This window comes from Macrobrachium nipponense, chromosome 44, assembly GCF_015104395.2.
Source record: "Macrobrachium nipponense isolate FS-2020 chromosome 44, ASM1510439v2, whole genome shotgun sequence".
NCBI lineage: Eukaryota > Metazoa > Arthropoda > Malacostraca > Decapoda > Palaemonidae > Macrobrachium > Macrobrachium nipponense.
Genome location: NC_087221.1, coordinates 10167631 through 10185844, shown reverse-complemented (window position 1 = coordinate 10185844; position 18214 = coordinate 10167631). Strand labels below are relative to the sequence as shown.

Genomic DNA, 18214 nt, shown 5'->3' with positions numbered 1-18214 from the left:
AAGGCACCATGTCTCAAGGCTCTTCAGACACAGGAGCTGCTTCAAAACAGTGGTGTCGATTTCTTCTCGACAAGTGAATTTCCAGGTAGCTCCCCTGACCTTAATGTGTGTGAAAACTTTGGTAGTATCTTGAAAGAATCGTGTTGAAGATAGGGGACCGAAGTGCTCAGGGAAATGGAGTTTAAGTCTTAGCTTTTTTGCATTTGCTGAAATCATACCCCTCAAGAATGCAGGCTGTGGTACAGGCAGGTGGAGGCCACACAAAATATTAAATACTCAGAGAGAAACTTAAACAAATACCTGTTCTGAATTACTTTTGTTTTTCTCCATATCAATTTAAGTTTATGCTGTGGGGGGGGGGGGGGGGAGGCTCTAATTTCGAAACAGCCTGTACATAACTGTGGATTTGTTTTCCCATTTTAAGACTTGTGCTACTATGAGTATTTTTCAAATATAATAATAATGGGTTGGTATAAAAAATCCTGAAAAAAAATATTAGGATACTCCTTGATCACTGACAATTTTTTCCAGTTCTTCACTTGTTGAATTAGTTCCAGTTTTGCTCATGATATTTACTGAATTACCTATTGTACTATGCAACTCTATCAAGCAAATATAGTTATTTAATACAAGTACCTGTTTTCCTTTTTTTATACTTGGTGACACTGGTACTTTCATTTCTACATCTTCAATGGTCTGAGTCCAGCTGTAATTATCCCTTACAGCACCATTGGCCACAGGAAAAGAATCTGCCTTCTTTTCAGTGACAAGATTTCTGAAATATTCAGCAAATTCAGAACAATATTGCAAAGTTATAAAGGTCAAATCATACATGCCTTCTTTGCTGGCCTCTGACATCAAAAATAAAAGTAGTACTTGGTAACAAAAGAACTTAAACTATTGTACAGTTGGCTTCAAAAAGTTCATCACATCACAACGAGCCTAAATATTACTTTGTCACTGGAAAACATTCTTTCTGGTATATTTTTGCATACTCAACAACTGTCCAGAGTTTCTTGTTTGCTTAAGACAATACACTACCTTTTAACTGCAGAGCTGCCAAATGTCTCATTATCTTGTGTGATGTGAACTGAGATTTATGAAGACAACTATACTGTACTAAACTCAACTGAAAGTCCTAAGTATCAGACTAAGTTTTCCATTAAACTGTTTCATAAAAAACAAATGATTCAATTAATTCAGGGTTCCAAGGTAGTTGATTCAACCTTACACATTTTACAACAATTTTAATATTTCATAGGTACAAGCCTTTTACTTACCTGTTCATGTTCCTCAAGCTAGAAACTTAACATTGTAAATTCTTACAATTTACTAGTACGTAATGAATTTTAACTAATTACACTTGCAAGAAAATATGTTGAGATAACTAGAGAAACATTCTTTAACATTAGAACCAAACAACCATTTCAAATATTTAATGAAGATATTAGGTAGATTAAAATGACATAAAATCAAAGGCAGTTACTTTCACAGTGAATGAGAGCTCCCTTTCATTTTCACTTGGTCCCAGTGTATATAAGTGTCACTGCTCATAAATTTTAATATTAACTGCAAACAATATAGTATATATTCCAAACCTGTAGCAATTATGAAACCAAAAAATACTACATAGTAATTCTGGTATACTTTATAAGTCAACCTGCATTAGTTACTTAACCTCCTCAGGTAAAGCTCAGCCACTTATTCACCACAAGTAGAGGTGGGTCTGACAGACCCGATAAGTAAACTATACAGAAAATAATCTTCTGTGCCTTTTATTTTTCTAATGCTACATAAGGGAACAAAATCAATCTTTCTTTTTTCCAACCTTGCAAAATACTTCATTTCTGGGCTCAGCCCGTGTCGCTTCGTGAAATATCATTTCAGCTCATATTTCTAAGGTAAATAATGCTAAAACATTACCAGAGAAAACTAAAAAGGGGATGTCAGAGCATTCTGACTCGCTCACCCTAAATAAAAAGAGGGTGTCAGTATCGTACTGGGGCGAGTGAAACCACTACCACGGGCCTCTTGTCATTTAGATCTCTCCTCCACAAAATCCCCTTGCTAGAGAGAGCTGGTACACAGCCTGCGCCAGCAACTACTACTACTTGCTCACCCACTCCAACACCAGCGCCTCTAGCGAACATCCTTTCTGTTAGCAGCATCGTGCACACACGTGTTTTCTATCACAGTGCTTTTGTGCTTCCATTTTGGGATTTTATTCTGTACTATGGAACTTCAAGCCATTGCCGCAGCTAAGTTAAGTACTGCCTAAGTGTTTCACGTAATTTTAGCCAGTTAGGACCCGTTTTACCGCTGTTTTTAGGTATTATTACGGTGCCTCCTGAGACATGGCTTCAGGCTCGCCATACCGGCTCGCCTCGTGTGATTCATTTCTAGCTCCTTCAGTCTCCCATACCGTTGTAGCTATGTTTGCGCAGTATTTATGCTTATTTCTACATGTGGTGCAAGATGTGCTATTTGTATTTTACTTTTATGGGAATCCTATGCCTTTATGTCTTAGCTCAGTGTTCATGCATGCATGTGCCTTTGTCTAGGTATGTTAGGAATGTGGAGTCGTATGCCCCTCTCTCTCTTTTTTAGTCCTACCACCCTGGCCGTCGCCCTCCGTTTCTACATATCGGCAGAGGCCAGCTCCCGAGTAGTTGGGCTTCCTACCTTCCAGGTAGCTTAGCCTAGCTTCTCTAGGACGTTGCTTTCCCTTTGTCTCATGATTCCCTTCCTTTCTATTTTGATAACCATGTTTTATTTATATCGCATGTAGGAGACGGTTTGTGCTAGCCTAGGCTATCTCAGTTCGCCTGGTCTATCCGTCCGCGTGTTCCTACCACGTTCGCGGTGGGCCAGACGATCGCCATGAGCCATCAGCTCAGTCCCCCTCCCTGCTTCCCTCTCCCCTACGTGGGTGGGAAGGCAGGTCGCGCTCGCTCACGGTTGCCACGGCGGCAACCATCAGGGCTCTCCTCCCCTCCTCCTCTCTCCCCAGAGAGGATACGGGAGTCACCGGGGGGGGGTCCTGAGTCTGGCTCTTCATACCGTTCTCACCCCAGGTTCCATGAGGGGGTCTCTTGTACGCTCGGGTTGGGTTGGCCACCTCGCTTGCTTGTACTCGGACTTCCTCAGGTCCCTCCTTAGCTCTCTCCTACCCCGGTCACCCCCCTGCCTACCCACCGCGCCAGCGGCGGGCTCAGCTGGCCCCGCCAGTTCTTCTAGGGGGGTGACGGAGAGTAGCACCACTACATGCATCTATTTATATTAAAAAACATAAACGAAAATAGGATCGACTAAAAACTGCCACCCAAGAAATAAATAAATATATGTACTGAAATATCACATGTTACAAGCAGAGAGGAAGACCACTCGAAATCGGTACAATTCAATAAGTGACGCCTAATAAAATCCTAAATAAAGGCAAAACGAAAGGCAAATTCACTCTCTAAATATTGAAAAAGGGCAGAACCAGTACTTAACTTGGGTGAAGAGGTAGATTGACGATCCGTAACCAAGAATAAAAATAAAAGAACAAATAACTATATTCGAACGTACGAACACGATATGGCTATCGAAAAGTATGACGTCACAGACGCCTTCAACGGGGTAGCTAGGTGTGACCTGTGGGTCGGCTCCCCGTATTTAGGGTCTTTTGATGAGGAAAAGGCTAATTGGAGGGGTTGCTGTGGTAGTGTTTAACACTCGCCCCAGTTTTATACCGACACCTTTTATATAGGTGAGCGAGTCAGAAGCTTCTGACATGTCCAATTTAGCAGTTCTCTGGTATTATAGCAATATTTTACTAGAAATAGTGCTAAAGCAGACATATTTCACTGGGCGACACGGCTTCCTCGCCCAGAAATAGATTTTTCCTACGTCAAAATCCCTTTTTTGTTCCTATTATTATCATTTGGTGTTATCATTATGTTGTATATTCCGCTAAGCCGGCGGAGTGCCCGCTCACCAACCGGGTTCTCCTCCTGCCTGCGAAATTTTTATACGGCGGAGCTACGCTCCACCTATCCTTGTTATGTCTTTTCTGGATTAACCCTCTCATGTTCCTCCGCCGTCCTTGTACTCCTCACCCAGGCGTATAGACTGGTAGCTAGTTTGGTGGAACTCCTTACTCCGGTGCTCCAGAAACTAACTAGTATACCAAGCTTCACAGACATATCTCTACAGGAGAACAAGAGAGGGCTAATACCAAAAATTTTTTCACTCCGGCATATAGCGGAGTATTATATCTCTTAACGGGCTAGTCCTGTTAGTAACCGCCGATACTCATGCATCTGTTCACTTACAGGCTACCAATTGCCAGGAATCCGGCTGCAATGCTATATTGCAGGACCCCTGTGGCCACGAGGTCTGCCGGACCCACGCCCCCTGCGCCATCCGCTATGGTGACATAACGGTATGGCACCACGAAGCCTGCTCTATATGTTATGATCTGGTGGAGTAGTTTTCCTCCTGCGTTTTCCTCTGGCGTAAGTATTTACCGGAATACATTGCTTATAACTGATTATTCAAACAGTCATATAAGAGATATAAACAATATTTAGTTTTAGACATTTAATCATATAACTTTGGGGCTTCATTGTAAGGATTACAATGACCCTCTCTTCCAGGCTACCGCCGTGAAAGACGCCGCGTCAGCAACCCTGAGGGCCTGGGTCGGCGGGTTCAGGAAGAACGTGACTAAGGGGCAGCCATACATCCTGGACAAGAGTATGGCTGTCCGCCTCTTCCCGGGCGGGAAATCAACTGGATACGTCAACCCGGCAGCGGCGGCCCCTTTCATCTCCTCCATTCAGCAGTAAGTGGCGCAAGCGTTGGCGGCCCAAGGCAATCCTGAGCTCGCAGTCGATGTGGCTACTTTGGACCTGAATTTAGAGCCAATGGCGGTAGGTGACTCATGTAACTTGTTAGTTGAGGTAGGTTTGTTGGAGGCTCAAGGGCTTTCCTTGGGTCCTTCTGGATCTTCTTCCCTTAATTTCTCTTCTACTTCTTTCCAAGGCTTTTCGGAGAGTGAAATTTCGGTTAGGCCGAAATCCACTTCAGCTATCCCAAGGTGAAAGGGAAGCGGGAGTTGAAGACCCTCGAGAAGACGTCGTCTAAGAAGACCACGTCTTCCGCATCTCATAAGTCTCCTGCTCACCACCCCGGAGCAGAGAAGTCGAAGGCCTCTTCTACTTCACATTTGAAAGGGTCCAAGGGCAAGTCCTCGAAGGATAAGGTCTGAACCTCTACGGAGCCTGAGCCTTCAACTTCTACCGGGACACGTCCCAAGACTCCTATGGTTATCAAGGACCCTAGTTCCTTTGATACCAAGGCATTTACTGCAAATATAATGCAGCAAATAGGGAACTTGGTCGGAAACCTAGTTAACGACAAGTTCGAGCAGATGTTTTCGCACATCTCCACCTCGTTCGAGGAGTCAGGTCAGTCGATCCGAAGCATTTCGGAAAGACTGACAAACCAAGAGAATCTGATGGCGGGCCTCAGGGAGAATCCCGCAGCAGTTCTCCCACAGTCCAGTATGGCGGCGCAACCCATGCCAGACTATGATTCCCTTCCTCCCTTCTCGACGAATAACCCATGGAGGGTTTCATCATATGCCCCCTTTAAAGACGGCATGTTGACGTTGCCAGATTGTGGTACTCGAAGATTAGAAGACTTCGAGTTTCACCCCGCCAACCTCCAACCACCATTTATTGGCTATGCCCGTCTGACAGAGGCGGCAATGAGAAGGGAGGATAGGATCCCGAAAGAAACGGTCATTTATAGCCGGGATCAAGCCCAAAGGGAGTGGCTCAGGAGCCTGGAAGATTGGGACTGTGTTAACACCAGGCTTCAGGCTTTCAAAAGTCCCTTTACTATCTTTGTGGCAGAGGGAGAAACACCTATCCCTTTCACCACAAAGCTAGCAGAGTTGACTCTACAGGCCGCCATGAAAGACGAGCCTATGCCCCAACTTAGGGAGATGGAGCCAACATCACTTCTCCTTCCAGGAACCGAAGACCTTTGGGCGGATCTCCCAGCTACTTTCACAGTAGGGAAGCTCAAGCCAGATTGTGCAATAGCACAATTTGGCGAGAGACTTCCTAGGCTTTCTGATAACCTCATCCAAGCAGAATTTGATGCTAGGACTACGTTAGGGAGGACCTTAAATGCCCTAGTGATGACGGAGGTTGCGGCGGTGACGTACGGGACGGAACCTCTATTTAAGCTTTTGGCCAAAGCACACACACACACCGTCCAGTGTGATCTGTACGACTTTGCCATAGCAAACTGCAGGAAGCATGTACTGCAAGAGGCGACTATTCGTCATGAGCCTAATAAACTACTTGCGTCTTCAATCTGGGGTGCCGACCTCTTTCCAGAGACTGTGGCTAACGAGGTCCAGCACGAAGCAACAAGGCTTAACCAGAGCCTTAAGGTCCGATGGGGCCTGTCAACTAAGAGGAAGCCCGAACCTACTTCCTCCGCTTCAAAGAAGCTGAAAAAGCCTAGGAAGTTCCCACCTTTCCAGGCTGCTCAACAGCAACAGGTGGTGCAAGCTGTGCCGATGTCCCAGATGGTACAACCTTCCAACTCTAAGAACCAGTCCCAGCCAATACTCCTACTGACTTCACAGAATCAGCACTCTACCTCATACGCAGTATCTCCGGCCTTCAACCCAGTCTTTGAAGGTCAGGCGTTCCAAGCCTTTAATAGGTTTGGAAGAGGAAGTAGGGCTAGAGGTGCATTTTGCCAAAGAGGTGGCGGAAGAGCACCTAGCAGAGGCAAACACTTCCGGGGAGGACGTGGATCACGCCCTGCCCCAAGTTAGTGAGAACCCTCAGGTAGGAGGGAGACTGTTCCTCTATCGCCACAGATGGGGATTCAGCAATTGGGCACAAAGTATTGTGTCCAAGGGACTGGGATGGAGTTGGACCAAAGGTCTTCCCCCATGCAAGACCTTCCTTCAAAAACCAACAAAGGAATTGACGGAGTATGCACAAGAACTCCTTCAGAAAGGGGTAGTATCAAGAGTCAAGCATTTAAAGTTTCAAGGACGCTTGTTCAGCGTGCCAAAGAAAGGCTCAACCAAACGAAGAATAATCTTAGACGTGTCCCGTCTAAACTTATTCATTCGTTGCGACAAGTTCAAAAAAATGCTGACTATCTCGCAGGTGCGGACCTTACTTCCCCGTGGGGCCGTCACTACCTCTATCGATCTTACAGTTGCAAGACACTTCCGCCCGTACCTAGGCTTCAGACTGGGAAACCAGGCATTCTCCTTCAAAGTGATGCCCTTCGGGTTGAATGTGGCCCCCAGGGTATTCACAAAGATAGTGGAATCAGTAGTTCAACAACTAAGATCCCAGGGAATAATGGTAGTAGCGTATCTGTACGCTTGGCTCATTTGGGCAACAACCGTCGAAGAATGCCACAAAGCTACGGTCAAAGTAATACAGTTTCTGGAACATCTGGGGTTCCAAATAAACAAGACCAAGTCCAGGCTAACGCCCAACTTCTGCTTTCAATGGCTCGGCATTCAATGGGAAGGAAATAGCCAAGGCAACAAGGCAATTCCTCAAATGCAAATTAACATCAAGGAGAAACCAGGAAAGAATCCTAGGCTCTCTCCAGTTTGCATCAGTTACAGATGTTCTGCTGAAGGCAAAGCTGAAAGATATAAACCGGGTCTGGCGCTCAAGAGCAAACAACAAATCTCGAGACAAGTTGTCAGCCATCCCGCCAATTCTCTGCAAACAACTCCGCCCCTGGACGGAGGTCAAGAACCTATCCAAGTCGATCCCTCTTCAATTTCCCCCTCCGGCGTTGGTTATCCACACGGACACTTCTCTAAGCGGGTGGGGAGGATACTCCCAATTCAAGAAAGTACAAGGGACTTGGTCACCTCAGTTCCGCCAGCTTCACATAAATGTATTAGAAGCTATGGCAGTATTCCTCACATTGAAGAGGCTTCTACCAGCCAAGAAATCCCACATCAAGCTGGTATTGGACAGTGCAGTAGTAGTACACTGCATCAACAGGGGAGGATCCAAATCAAGTCACGTGAACCACGTCATGATAGCCATTTTTTCACTAGCAGCCAAATACAAATGGCATCTATCCTCCACTCACCTGGTGGGAGTAAGGAACGTGATAGCAGACGCCCTGTCGCGCTCAGTTCCTCTAGAATCGGAGTGGTCTCTGGACAGGCGCTCATTCCAGTGGATATGCCAAAAGTTCCCAGGCCTCCAGGTGGATCTTTTCGCATCACAATCGAACCACAAGCTCCCGTGCTATGTGGCCCCCAACCTGGACCCTCTGGCTTATGCCACAGACGCCATGTCCATAGATTGGAATCAGTGGAAGAAGATATACATCTTTCCTCCAGTGAATCTTCTATTGAAAGTCCTGAACAAACTCAGGTCTTTCAAAGGGCAAGTTGCTCTAGTAGCCCCGGATTGGCCCAAGAGCAACTGGTTCCCTCTTCTTCTGGAATTGGGTCTCCGGCCTCAACGGATTCCCAATCCCAAACTATCTCAACCAGAAGAAATGAGGACTGTGTTTGCTTCCTCAGGAATTCTCAAAACCCTAACTTTATGAACTTCATGAAGTTCGCGGCTAAAAGCGATGCAAATATTGATCCTCAAAATATCCTTTTCTTAAAATCGGATAAACGAAAAACAACTTTACGTCAGTATGACGCAGCTGTTAAAAAGCTAGCAAATTTCCTGGAGGAAACGAATCTCGAACCATGACTACTAATCTGGCTATCTCCTTCTTCAGATCCTTATTTGAAAAAAGTTTAGCAGCTAGTACTATTACTACCAATAAGTCAGCTTTAAAGAAAATCTTCCAGTTTGGCTTTAAGATAGACTTAACAGACTCCTATTTTTCGTCTATTCCTAAAGCTTGTGCTAGGCTCAGACCATCAGAGGGACCTAGCTCAATTTCATGGTTCTTAAATGATGTTCTCAAGCTGGCTTCAGATACTGATAACGATTCATGTAGCTATATACCACTCCTAAGGAAAACATTATTTCTGCTAAGCCTGGCTTCAGGAGCCAGGATATCTGAACTGTCGGCTCTCTCTAGAGACTCTGGCCATATCGAATTTCTTCCATCAGGAGAAGTTCTTCTATCCCCAGATCATAGTTTTTTTGGCCAAAAATGAGGATCCTTTAATGAGATGGACTCCTTGGAAGATCCTCCCTCTTCCTCAAGACCCTTCTCTATGTCCAGTGACGACCTTACGAGCCTATCTGTCCAGGACATCTTCCAAGTCCTCAGGTCCCTTATTCATAAGAGAGAAAGGTGGCACTATTTCCTTAAAGGGAATTAGGCAAAAAATCCTATACTTTATCAAACAAGCCAACCCTGATTCATTCCCCAAAGCCCACGACATCAGGGCAGTAGCCACCTCAATTAATTATTTCCAACACATGAATTTCGATGATCTAAAGAAGTATACAGGCTGGAAGTTGCCAACAGTATTCAGACGTCACTACCTGAAATCCTTAGAATCTCTTAAATTTCCAGCAGTGGCAGCGGGAAACACAGTTTCCCCTGACACTGCCTAAGTAGTTTTAGTCATAGATCCAGATCTCCTTTCTACCTGCCACACTAACATTTTTCCTGTGATCCTGCCACCAGGCTCTACCCTGCTCTGAGCCTTAGCTGCCAAAAAGCTAGATCGTGATGTTTTCCCTTATTTTTATGCTAGGGATACTCACAACTGTATATAATGTATCATTCTAGTTTTAAGTTATCGTAAGTTAGCATAAGTATACTGTTAATTCCTGTTACTTATTTTAAGACTAACATAAGTTACTATAAGTTTAGTTATTTATTCGATAACTTTGTAATATTTACTCTAGATTATGCACATCTTATATTTTTTCGTGTTTCCTTATTATCTTATACTCTTACCTTTTCCCCAAGCTTGTGACTAATTCTCTGGTACTATTTCACGAAGCGACACGGGCTGAGCCCAGAAAAGGGATTTTGACGAAGGAAAAATCTATTTCTGGGCAAGGGCCCGTGTCCCCCAGTGAAATCCCCCCCTTTTTTCTTTCCCACCCTTGTGCCCAAGCTTGGTCTTCTAACTTCAAGGATGGCCGCTAGAGGCGCTGGTGTTGGCGTGGATGAGCAAGTAGTAGTAATTGTTGGCGCGGGCTGTGTACCAGCTCTCTCTAGCAAGGGGATTTTAGGGAGGAGAGATCTAAATGACAAGAGGCCCGTGGTAGTGGTTTCACTCGCCCCAGTACCATACCAACACCTCTTTTTATTTAGGGTGAGCGAGTCAGAATGCTCCGACATCCCCTTTTTAGTTTTCTCTGGTAATGTTAGCATTATTCACCTTAGAAATATGAACTGAAAGGATATTTCACTGGGCGACATGGGCCTTTGCCCAGAAATAGATTTTTCCTTCGTCAAAATCCCTTTTTTCTTCTACTTTAATATTTTACACAAATATTTGAAAAAAAACTAGAAATTATTTTCAAAGTACTATACAAAAAATATATTAACAATGGTTTTTTTTGAGGTCCTAAACCTTGGTCTTGGATAGGACTTCATGCTGTGAAGATGGGCAGCCAGACACTGCATTCATATCAGAAATCAGAGACAACAAAGTACTATGTAAGTAATTAATTCTTAGTATTATTTTTTGCATTATCTAAATATTTTGTTTTACCTGAACAAAAGAGAAAACTAAGTGAAAGGACATCAATAACAATGAAAACAAGCAAAATGTATATAAATTAGCACCTTCTGTATGAGCTTACAGATGAGCACTACTAATAGCATAAAACAAGTTATTTTATCACTTATTTTTCTGGGAAAATGCAATCATCTCCAGTGATATAATTTTATACCTGAATGTAGTACAGTCACCTCTCAATTAACGCATGTTTAACCCTCTTACGCCGACTGGACATATTTTACGTCAACATTTTTTGTCTCCCGTGTGCCGACTGGACGTATTTTACGTCGACTTACATAAGTTTTTTTTTAAATTCGCGGAAAAATACTTATAGGCCTACCAGCCTAAAACTTTTGAATCACGCACCTTGGGGGATGCTGGGAGTTCACGGATCAAAGTGTTGTTTTGTTTACAATCGTTACGCAGGTGCGCAAGCGCGAATTTCTTTCTTGCCGCACTAAAAAGTATCTGTGACACATCTCGGAAATTATTTCGTCACTTTGACATAATTTTTGTACCATTGTAAATTAGCCGTTACATGAAGTATTATATATGAAAATGTGCGCATTTTTATGTAGAATACAACAATAAAATACTCATGATTGTAGCTTTTATCAGTTTTGAGATATTTTCATATAAATAACAATAATTGCCAAAATTTCAACCTTCGGTCAACTTTGACTCTACAGAAATGGTCGAAAAACGCAATTGTAAGCTAAAACTCTTATTTAGTAATATTCAATCATTTACCTTAATTTTGCAACTAATTCGAAGTCTCTACCACAATATTTCGATTTATGGTGAATTTATGAAAAAACTTTTTCCTTACGTCCGTACGGTAACTCTTCCGAAAAAAATCATACATGCGATTGTGGTAATGTTTGCACCATTTTAAAATTAGTCGTTATATAAAGTTTTATATATGGAAATGTGCGCAATTTCATGCACAATACAATTAAAAACAACCCATGGTTGTAGCTTTTAACAGTTTTGAGATATGAAAAAATAAATAACGATAATTGCCAAAATTTCAACCTTCGGTCAACCTTGACTACCGAAATGGTCGAAAAACGCAATTGTAAGCTAAAAATCTTATATTCTAGTAATATTTAATCATTTACCTTAATTTTTTAACAAATTGGAAGTCTCTAGCACAATATTTCGATTTATGGTGAATTTATGAAAAAAATAACATTTTCTTTACGTCTGCGCGGTAACTATTCCGAAAATATCATACGTGCGATTGTGGTAATGTTTGCACCATTTTAAATTAGGCGATACATAAAGTTTTATATATGGAAATGTGCGCAATTTCATGTAGAATACAACAAAAAATAATTGAAGGTTGTAGCTTTTCTCATTTTTCAAATATTTGCATATAAATCACGATAAATAGAAAAAAAAACACGTTCGGTCAACTTTGACTCTACAGAAATGGTCGAAAAACGCAATTGTAAGCTAAAACCCCTCTTACAGTCTACGTAATATTCAGTCATTTTCTTCATCTTGAAATAAATTTGAAGTCTCTAGCAAAATATTTAGATTTATGGTGAATTTTAAAAAAAATCTTTCCTTCCCTCCGCGCGCGAATTCTCCGCCACAAATCTCCGAAATGCGTACGTCGCGTTCTCGGAATATTTGCTCCGTTTCATATTAGGCATTTCATAGAGTTTTATATATGAAAATGCGTGCAATTTCATGTAGAATAAAACGAAAAATATTTGAAGGTTGTAGCTTTTCTTATTTCCGAAATAATTGCATATAAAAAATATATATAAAAAAAATTTGACATTCGGTCAACTTTAACTCGTCAGATATGGTCGAAAACTGCAATTGTAAGCTAATACTCTTACAGTATAGTAATATTCAATCATTTGTCTTCATTTTGAAAGAAATTGGAAGTCTCTAGGACAATATTTAGATTTATGGTGAATTTTTGAAAAAAATATTTCTTTACATCGGCGCGTTACGAATTCATGCATCATTTTGTGATAATATTTTCTCCGTGTTGCTTTTATCGTTTTACAATGTGTTATATACCAAAATGATCGCAATTTAGTGTACATTACAACGAAAAAAAAGTAACTTGTTACCTTTAACCGTTTTGCGCACAGCGCGATTTGAATACAATTATATATGAAATTTCGTTTTTGCGCCATCATATATTGCATTATTTATATTTGATAATGATAATTTTTTCATTTCTGATGGTTGCATACTAAACTTCAGCCAATGACAAAAAAAGGAGCCAAAAATGAACTCTTAATCTTGAAAACTAAGCGCGCTGTGATTTTTTGAAAAAAATATTTTTTCCGCTTCCGCGCTCACTCTGAAACACCTCCGGCACACGGGAGACAATTTTTTTTTTACCGCTTCGGCGTAAGAGGGTTAATTAACGTGTTTTCGATTTAATGTGAGCTAGTAAATATTTAAAAATATTTAAAAAACACACAAATTTTGATTTAATGCAAAATGGCGCTAAGCGTTGTTTTAAAATCACCTGCACATCAGCGCTGCAGACGACGACTGTCAACATAAACAAAGACATACCATAGTATGTATTTATTAGTAAAGCGAAAAAACTTTATTTATTAATAAAGCAAAAGACTTTGTTCGTTTCTTAATACAGTAGTGCCTCAGGTTACGAAATTAATCTGTTCCGAAGCAGCCTTCGTAACATGATTTTTTTTGTATCCAGAACTATGTTTTACATGTAAATTGCCTAATTTGTTCCAAGCCCTACAAAAACACCACAATAAATTTTATATTAAAGCTAAATTGACCAAAAAACAATGAAATACAACAATTTGGACCATTCAATACCTAACCAAACCGTCACTGTACCTGTAAATAAAGTGTATTAGGTGTAGAGGGTACAAGAAATACTGTACGTACATGTACGTACGTATGTGGTAAAATGTGGAACCTTACCTTTCGAGTGAGGTGATGTCCGAAAGTGGCGACAGAGGACAAATGGCAGAAAACATGAACGCTTAACTTTACAAGGCACATTAAAAAATGGCAGAAAACATTAACACTAAACTTTACGAAACACATTAACAAATGGCAGTACTTAACCCTTTAATGCCGATTGGACGTATTAAACGTCGATATAAATTGTCTGTTGGGTGCCAATTGGACGTATGGTATGTCGATATAAAAAAGTTTTTTTTTAAATTCGCGGAAAAATAGTTATAGGCCTACTAGGCGAAAACTTTTGAATCACACGCCTTGGGGGATGCTGGGAGCTCACGGATCAAGGTGTTGTTTTGTTTACAATCGTTACCCAGGTGCGCAAGCGCGAATTTCTTCCTTCTCGCACTAAAAAGTATCAGCGACACATCTCAGAAATTATTTCGCCACTTTGACAGAGTTTGTGCACCATTTTATATTAGCCGTTACATGGAGTATTATATATGAAAATGTGCGCAGTTTCCTGTAGAATACAACTAAAAATAACTCATGGTTGTAGCTTTTAACAGTTTTGAAATATTTTCATATAAATAACGGTAAGTGCCAAAATTCCAACCTTCGGTCAAATTTGACTCTACCGAAATGGTCGAAAAACGCAATTGTAAGCTAAAACTCTTATAATATTCTTGTAATATTTAATCATTTAACTTCAATTTTGCAACAAATTTGGAAGTCTCTAGCACAATATTTCGATTTATGGTGAATTTATGAAAAAACTTTTTCCTTACGTCCGCTCAGGAACTCTTCCGAAAAAAATCAGAAATTTTTTCGCCCGATTGTCGTAATGTTTGCACCATTTTAAATTAGCCGTTACATAAAGTTTTATATATGGAAATGTGTACAATTTCATGTAGAATACAACTAAAAACCACCCATGGTTGTAGCTTTTATCAGTTTTGAAATATTTTCATATAAATAACGATAAGTCCCAAAATATCAACCTTGGGTCAAATTTGACTCGACCGGAATGGTAAAAAAACGCAATTGTAAGCCAAAACTCTTACATTCTAGTAATATTCAAGCATTTACCTTCATTTTGCAACAAATTGGAAGTCTCTAGCACAATATTTCGATTTATGGTGAATTTATGAAAAAAAAAATTTTCCTTTCGTCCGCGCAGTACCTCTTCCGAAAAAAATCAGAAATTTTTTCATCCAATTGTCGTAATGTTTGCACCATTTTAAATTAGCCATTACATATAGTTTTATATATGAAAATGGGTGCAATTTCATGTAGAATACAACAAAAACAACCTATGGTTGTAGCTTTCATCAGTTTTAAAATATTTTCTTATAAATTTCAACCTTCCGTCAACTTTGACTCGATCGAAATTGTCAAAAAACTTAACTGTAAGCTAAAACTATTACATTCTACTAATATTCAATCATTTACCTTTATTTTGAAATAAATTGGAAATCTCTAGCACAATATTTCGATTTATGGTGAATATGAAATAAACTTTTTCCTTACGTCCGCGCGGTAACTCTTCCGAAAAATTCATAAATTTTTTTGTCCGATTGTCGTAATGTTTGCACCATTTTAAATAAGCCGTTACATAAAATATTTGCATATAAATAACGATAAATAGAAAAAATTCGTCCTTTGGTCAACTTTAACTCGACCGAAATGGTCGAAAACTACAATTGTAAGCTACAACACTTACAGTCTAGTAATATTCAATCAATTACCTTCATTTTGCAACAAACAAAAAAAAAAAAAAAAAAAAAGGGAAGTCTCTAGCACAATATTTCGATTTATGGTGAATTTTTTAAAACGGCTTTTTTTTACGTCCGCGCATTACGAATTCATGCATCATTTTGTGATAATATTTTCTCTGTGTTGCTTTGATCGTTTTACAATGTGTTACATACCAAAATGGTTGCAATTTAGTGTACAATACAATGAAAAAAAATTATCTCGTTAGCTTTGACCGTTTTGCTCACAGCGCAATTTGTATACAATTATATATGAAATTTTTTTTGCGCTGTCATATATCCCAATAATTATATATGATAATGATATTTTTTTCATTTCTGATGGTTGTATACTAAACTTCAGGCAATGACAAAAATGCGGCCAAAAATGAACTCTAAATATTGAAAACTAAGCGTGCTGTGATTTTTTGAAAAAAAACATTTTTTCTGCTTCAACGCTCACTTGCAAACGGCACCGGCATACAGGAGTCGATTTTTAAAATACCGCTTCGTCCTTTAAGGGTTAACTTTACGAAAAACTTAAAATTATATTTTTTTTGCCTTTTTCTGATTATTTAATTTATTTTTTTTTACTTTTTTACATTACATGTTTTTAAAAATTTCAATTTCTTCACCACTTCCAATTTTCTGTTTTTTCGTAACACTTGGACCTTCCTGTTTGCTTACTACTAAAGGCCTCTTTAAAAAATAACTATCCAGGGAAGATTGCTTCTGCCTGCTTTTGACTATGTTCCTGAAACGACTCAAGCAAACATCATCGAACTGCGCAAGGATACGACCTGTGTAAGCCTTTTCGAGGTGTCTCTTTTCTACAAATGTTTGCACTTTATGAAAAGCAGCTAGAATATCCTTAATTCCTCCTCTTCGCCGCTGCTAAAGAACTCTTCTTGAACGACGATATGTTGCATGGCCTCCAACTCCTTCAGGCCATCCGTTATAAGCTCCTCGAGAAGTCATTGATGTCGTCCTCATTGACGAACAGCCCTATGGACTTGCGGAGTGCAACGATCTTGTCAAGATCTGGTTGCGAAACAGTTTCAGGATTGTCAACTGTTTCTGAATCTGCACCAGCTTCGCCCACATTATTGAATCCCTCAACGAATTTCGGCTGTATTCCTTGGCGATCACACTCAACCACATGCCAGCCTCATACTTCTTGATTATCTCCATCTTCGTCTCCATAGAACGCATCCTCTTCTTTCCGTGAACTTCAGCAACATTCTTGGGACCCATGGCTAGTAATGTAAGTACGTAATTACGTTCACACACAACACGATAAAAACTGTAAATTACAGTATAAAGAAAGCAAAATCACTAACACGAATTTACGTTCACAAATGAAATCTACGTGAACGAACGAATTCCACGTAAGTATGGTAACGCTGCCAAAACGAAATGGTCAAGGAACTCCCTTACGTAGATGCATGATGGGGTAGACGCTGACCAATAGGAGAGCAGGATCTTAGGACGGTAACTAGCATCAGGAACCAATGGGAGAGCAGGAGCATGGTGGCGAGTCTACTGAGTTGGCGGCGTGCGAGTTTTAAAATTGTTCTCAGCGGCCCGGGCAAATCTCGGACTTTACAGTAAAACCTTTCGCGACCTGAATCATTTTCGTACACAGAAGCAAAAAAATCTTCGTCTTTGCCTTTGCAACCTGGATTTTTCGTACGTAGGGACTTTCGTATGTAGGGATATGACTGTAAGGCAAAAAATATATATATATATATATCTATATATATATATATATATATACTATATATATATATATATATATATATTATATATATATATATATATATATATATATATATATATATATATATATATATATATATATATATATATATATATATATATATATATATATATATATATATATATATATATATCATATAGTATATATATATATTATATATATATATATATATATATATATATATATATATATATATATATATATATATAATATATATATATATATATATATATATATATATATATATATATATATATATATATATATATATATATATATATATATATATATATATATATATATTATATATATATATATATATATATATATATATATATCTATATATATATATATATATATATATATATATATATATATATATATATATATATATATATATATATATATATATATATATATTATATATATATATATATAATATATATATATATATATATATATATATATATATACAGTACCGGGCGGAAAGTATAGCTGGTTCGACGCGGCCAGCCATTATTTTCGCGGTTTTTGACAGTACCGCCCATAAAGCTAGTGTGGTGATCGCGGAAAGTTCAGCTGGCGCTTGCGAGATAATGTATGTATTGGCAACTCTCGTTCACAACAATAACAAACATCTCAGTCGAACCGCAGTGCTCTCCTAAGTGGCGAAAGTGTTTTTTCCCTTTTTCCCCCCCTCATTTTTTGTCCCCCTGCGCTTCGCGGTATTGTTCGTTTTTGTGTTGTGCTGGTCGTTCCTGATGCCCAGGAAGTTTGTTAGTAAAGAGGAGATATCCTCTATCATAGATCTGCATAAGGCAGGTATCTCAGTGCGTGATATTTGTGCTCAGAAGAGGTGTTATCTGAGCGAACTGTGTATCGCTGGATCAACCGTTACCACGAGGGAGACCTGACGACCTCCCTACCCCAAACTCGGTCTGGGAGGCCTCGTCAGGATAAAGACCACGACTTTGAGGCTGATCCATCGTCAGCTAAAGAAAGACCCTTCTCTCACAGCACGTGAAATCAAGGACAAGAATTCTCGTGTGCTGG

The 18214-nt window shown here is 39.7% G+C and overlaps 1 protein-coding gene across 2 annotated transcripts in view; it reads right to left on the bottom strand.

The window, feature by feature from the left end:
* LOC135204023 (nudC domain-containing protein 3-like) overlaps window positions 1-18214 on the bottom strand; it is a 301510-nt gene that overhangs the window by 137577 nt on the left and 145719 nt on the right. For both annotated transcript variants that reach the window (XM_064233958.1, XM_064233957.1), the window contains one exon: window positions 637-775. In XM_064233958.1, coding sequence (XP_064090028.1) covers window positions 637-775 — 139 coding nt within the window. The remainder of the gene's footprint in view (window positions 1-636; window positions 776-18214) is intronic.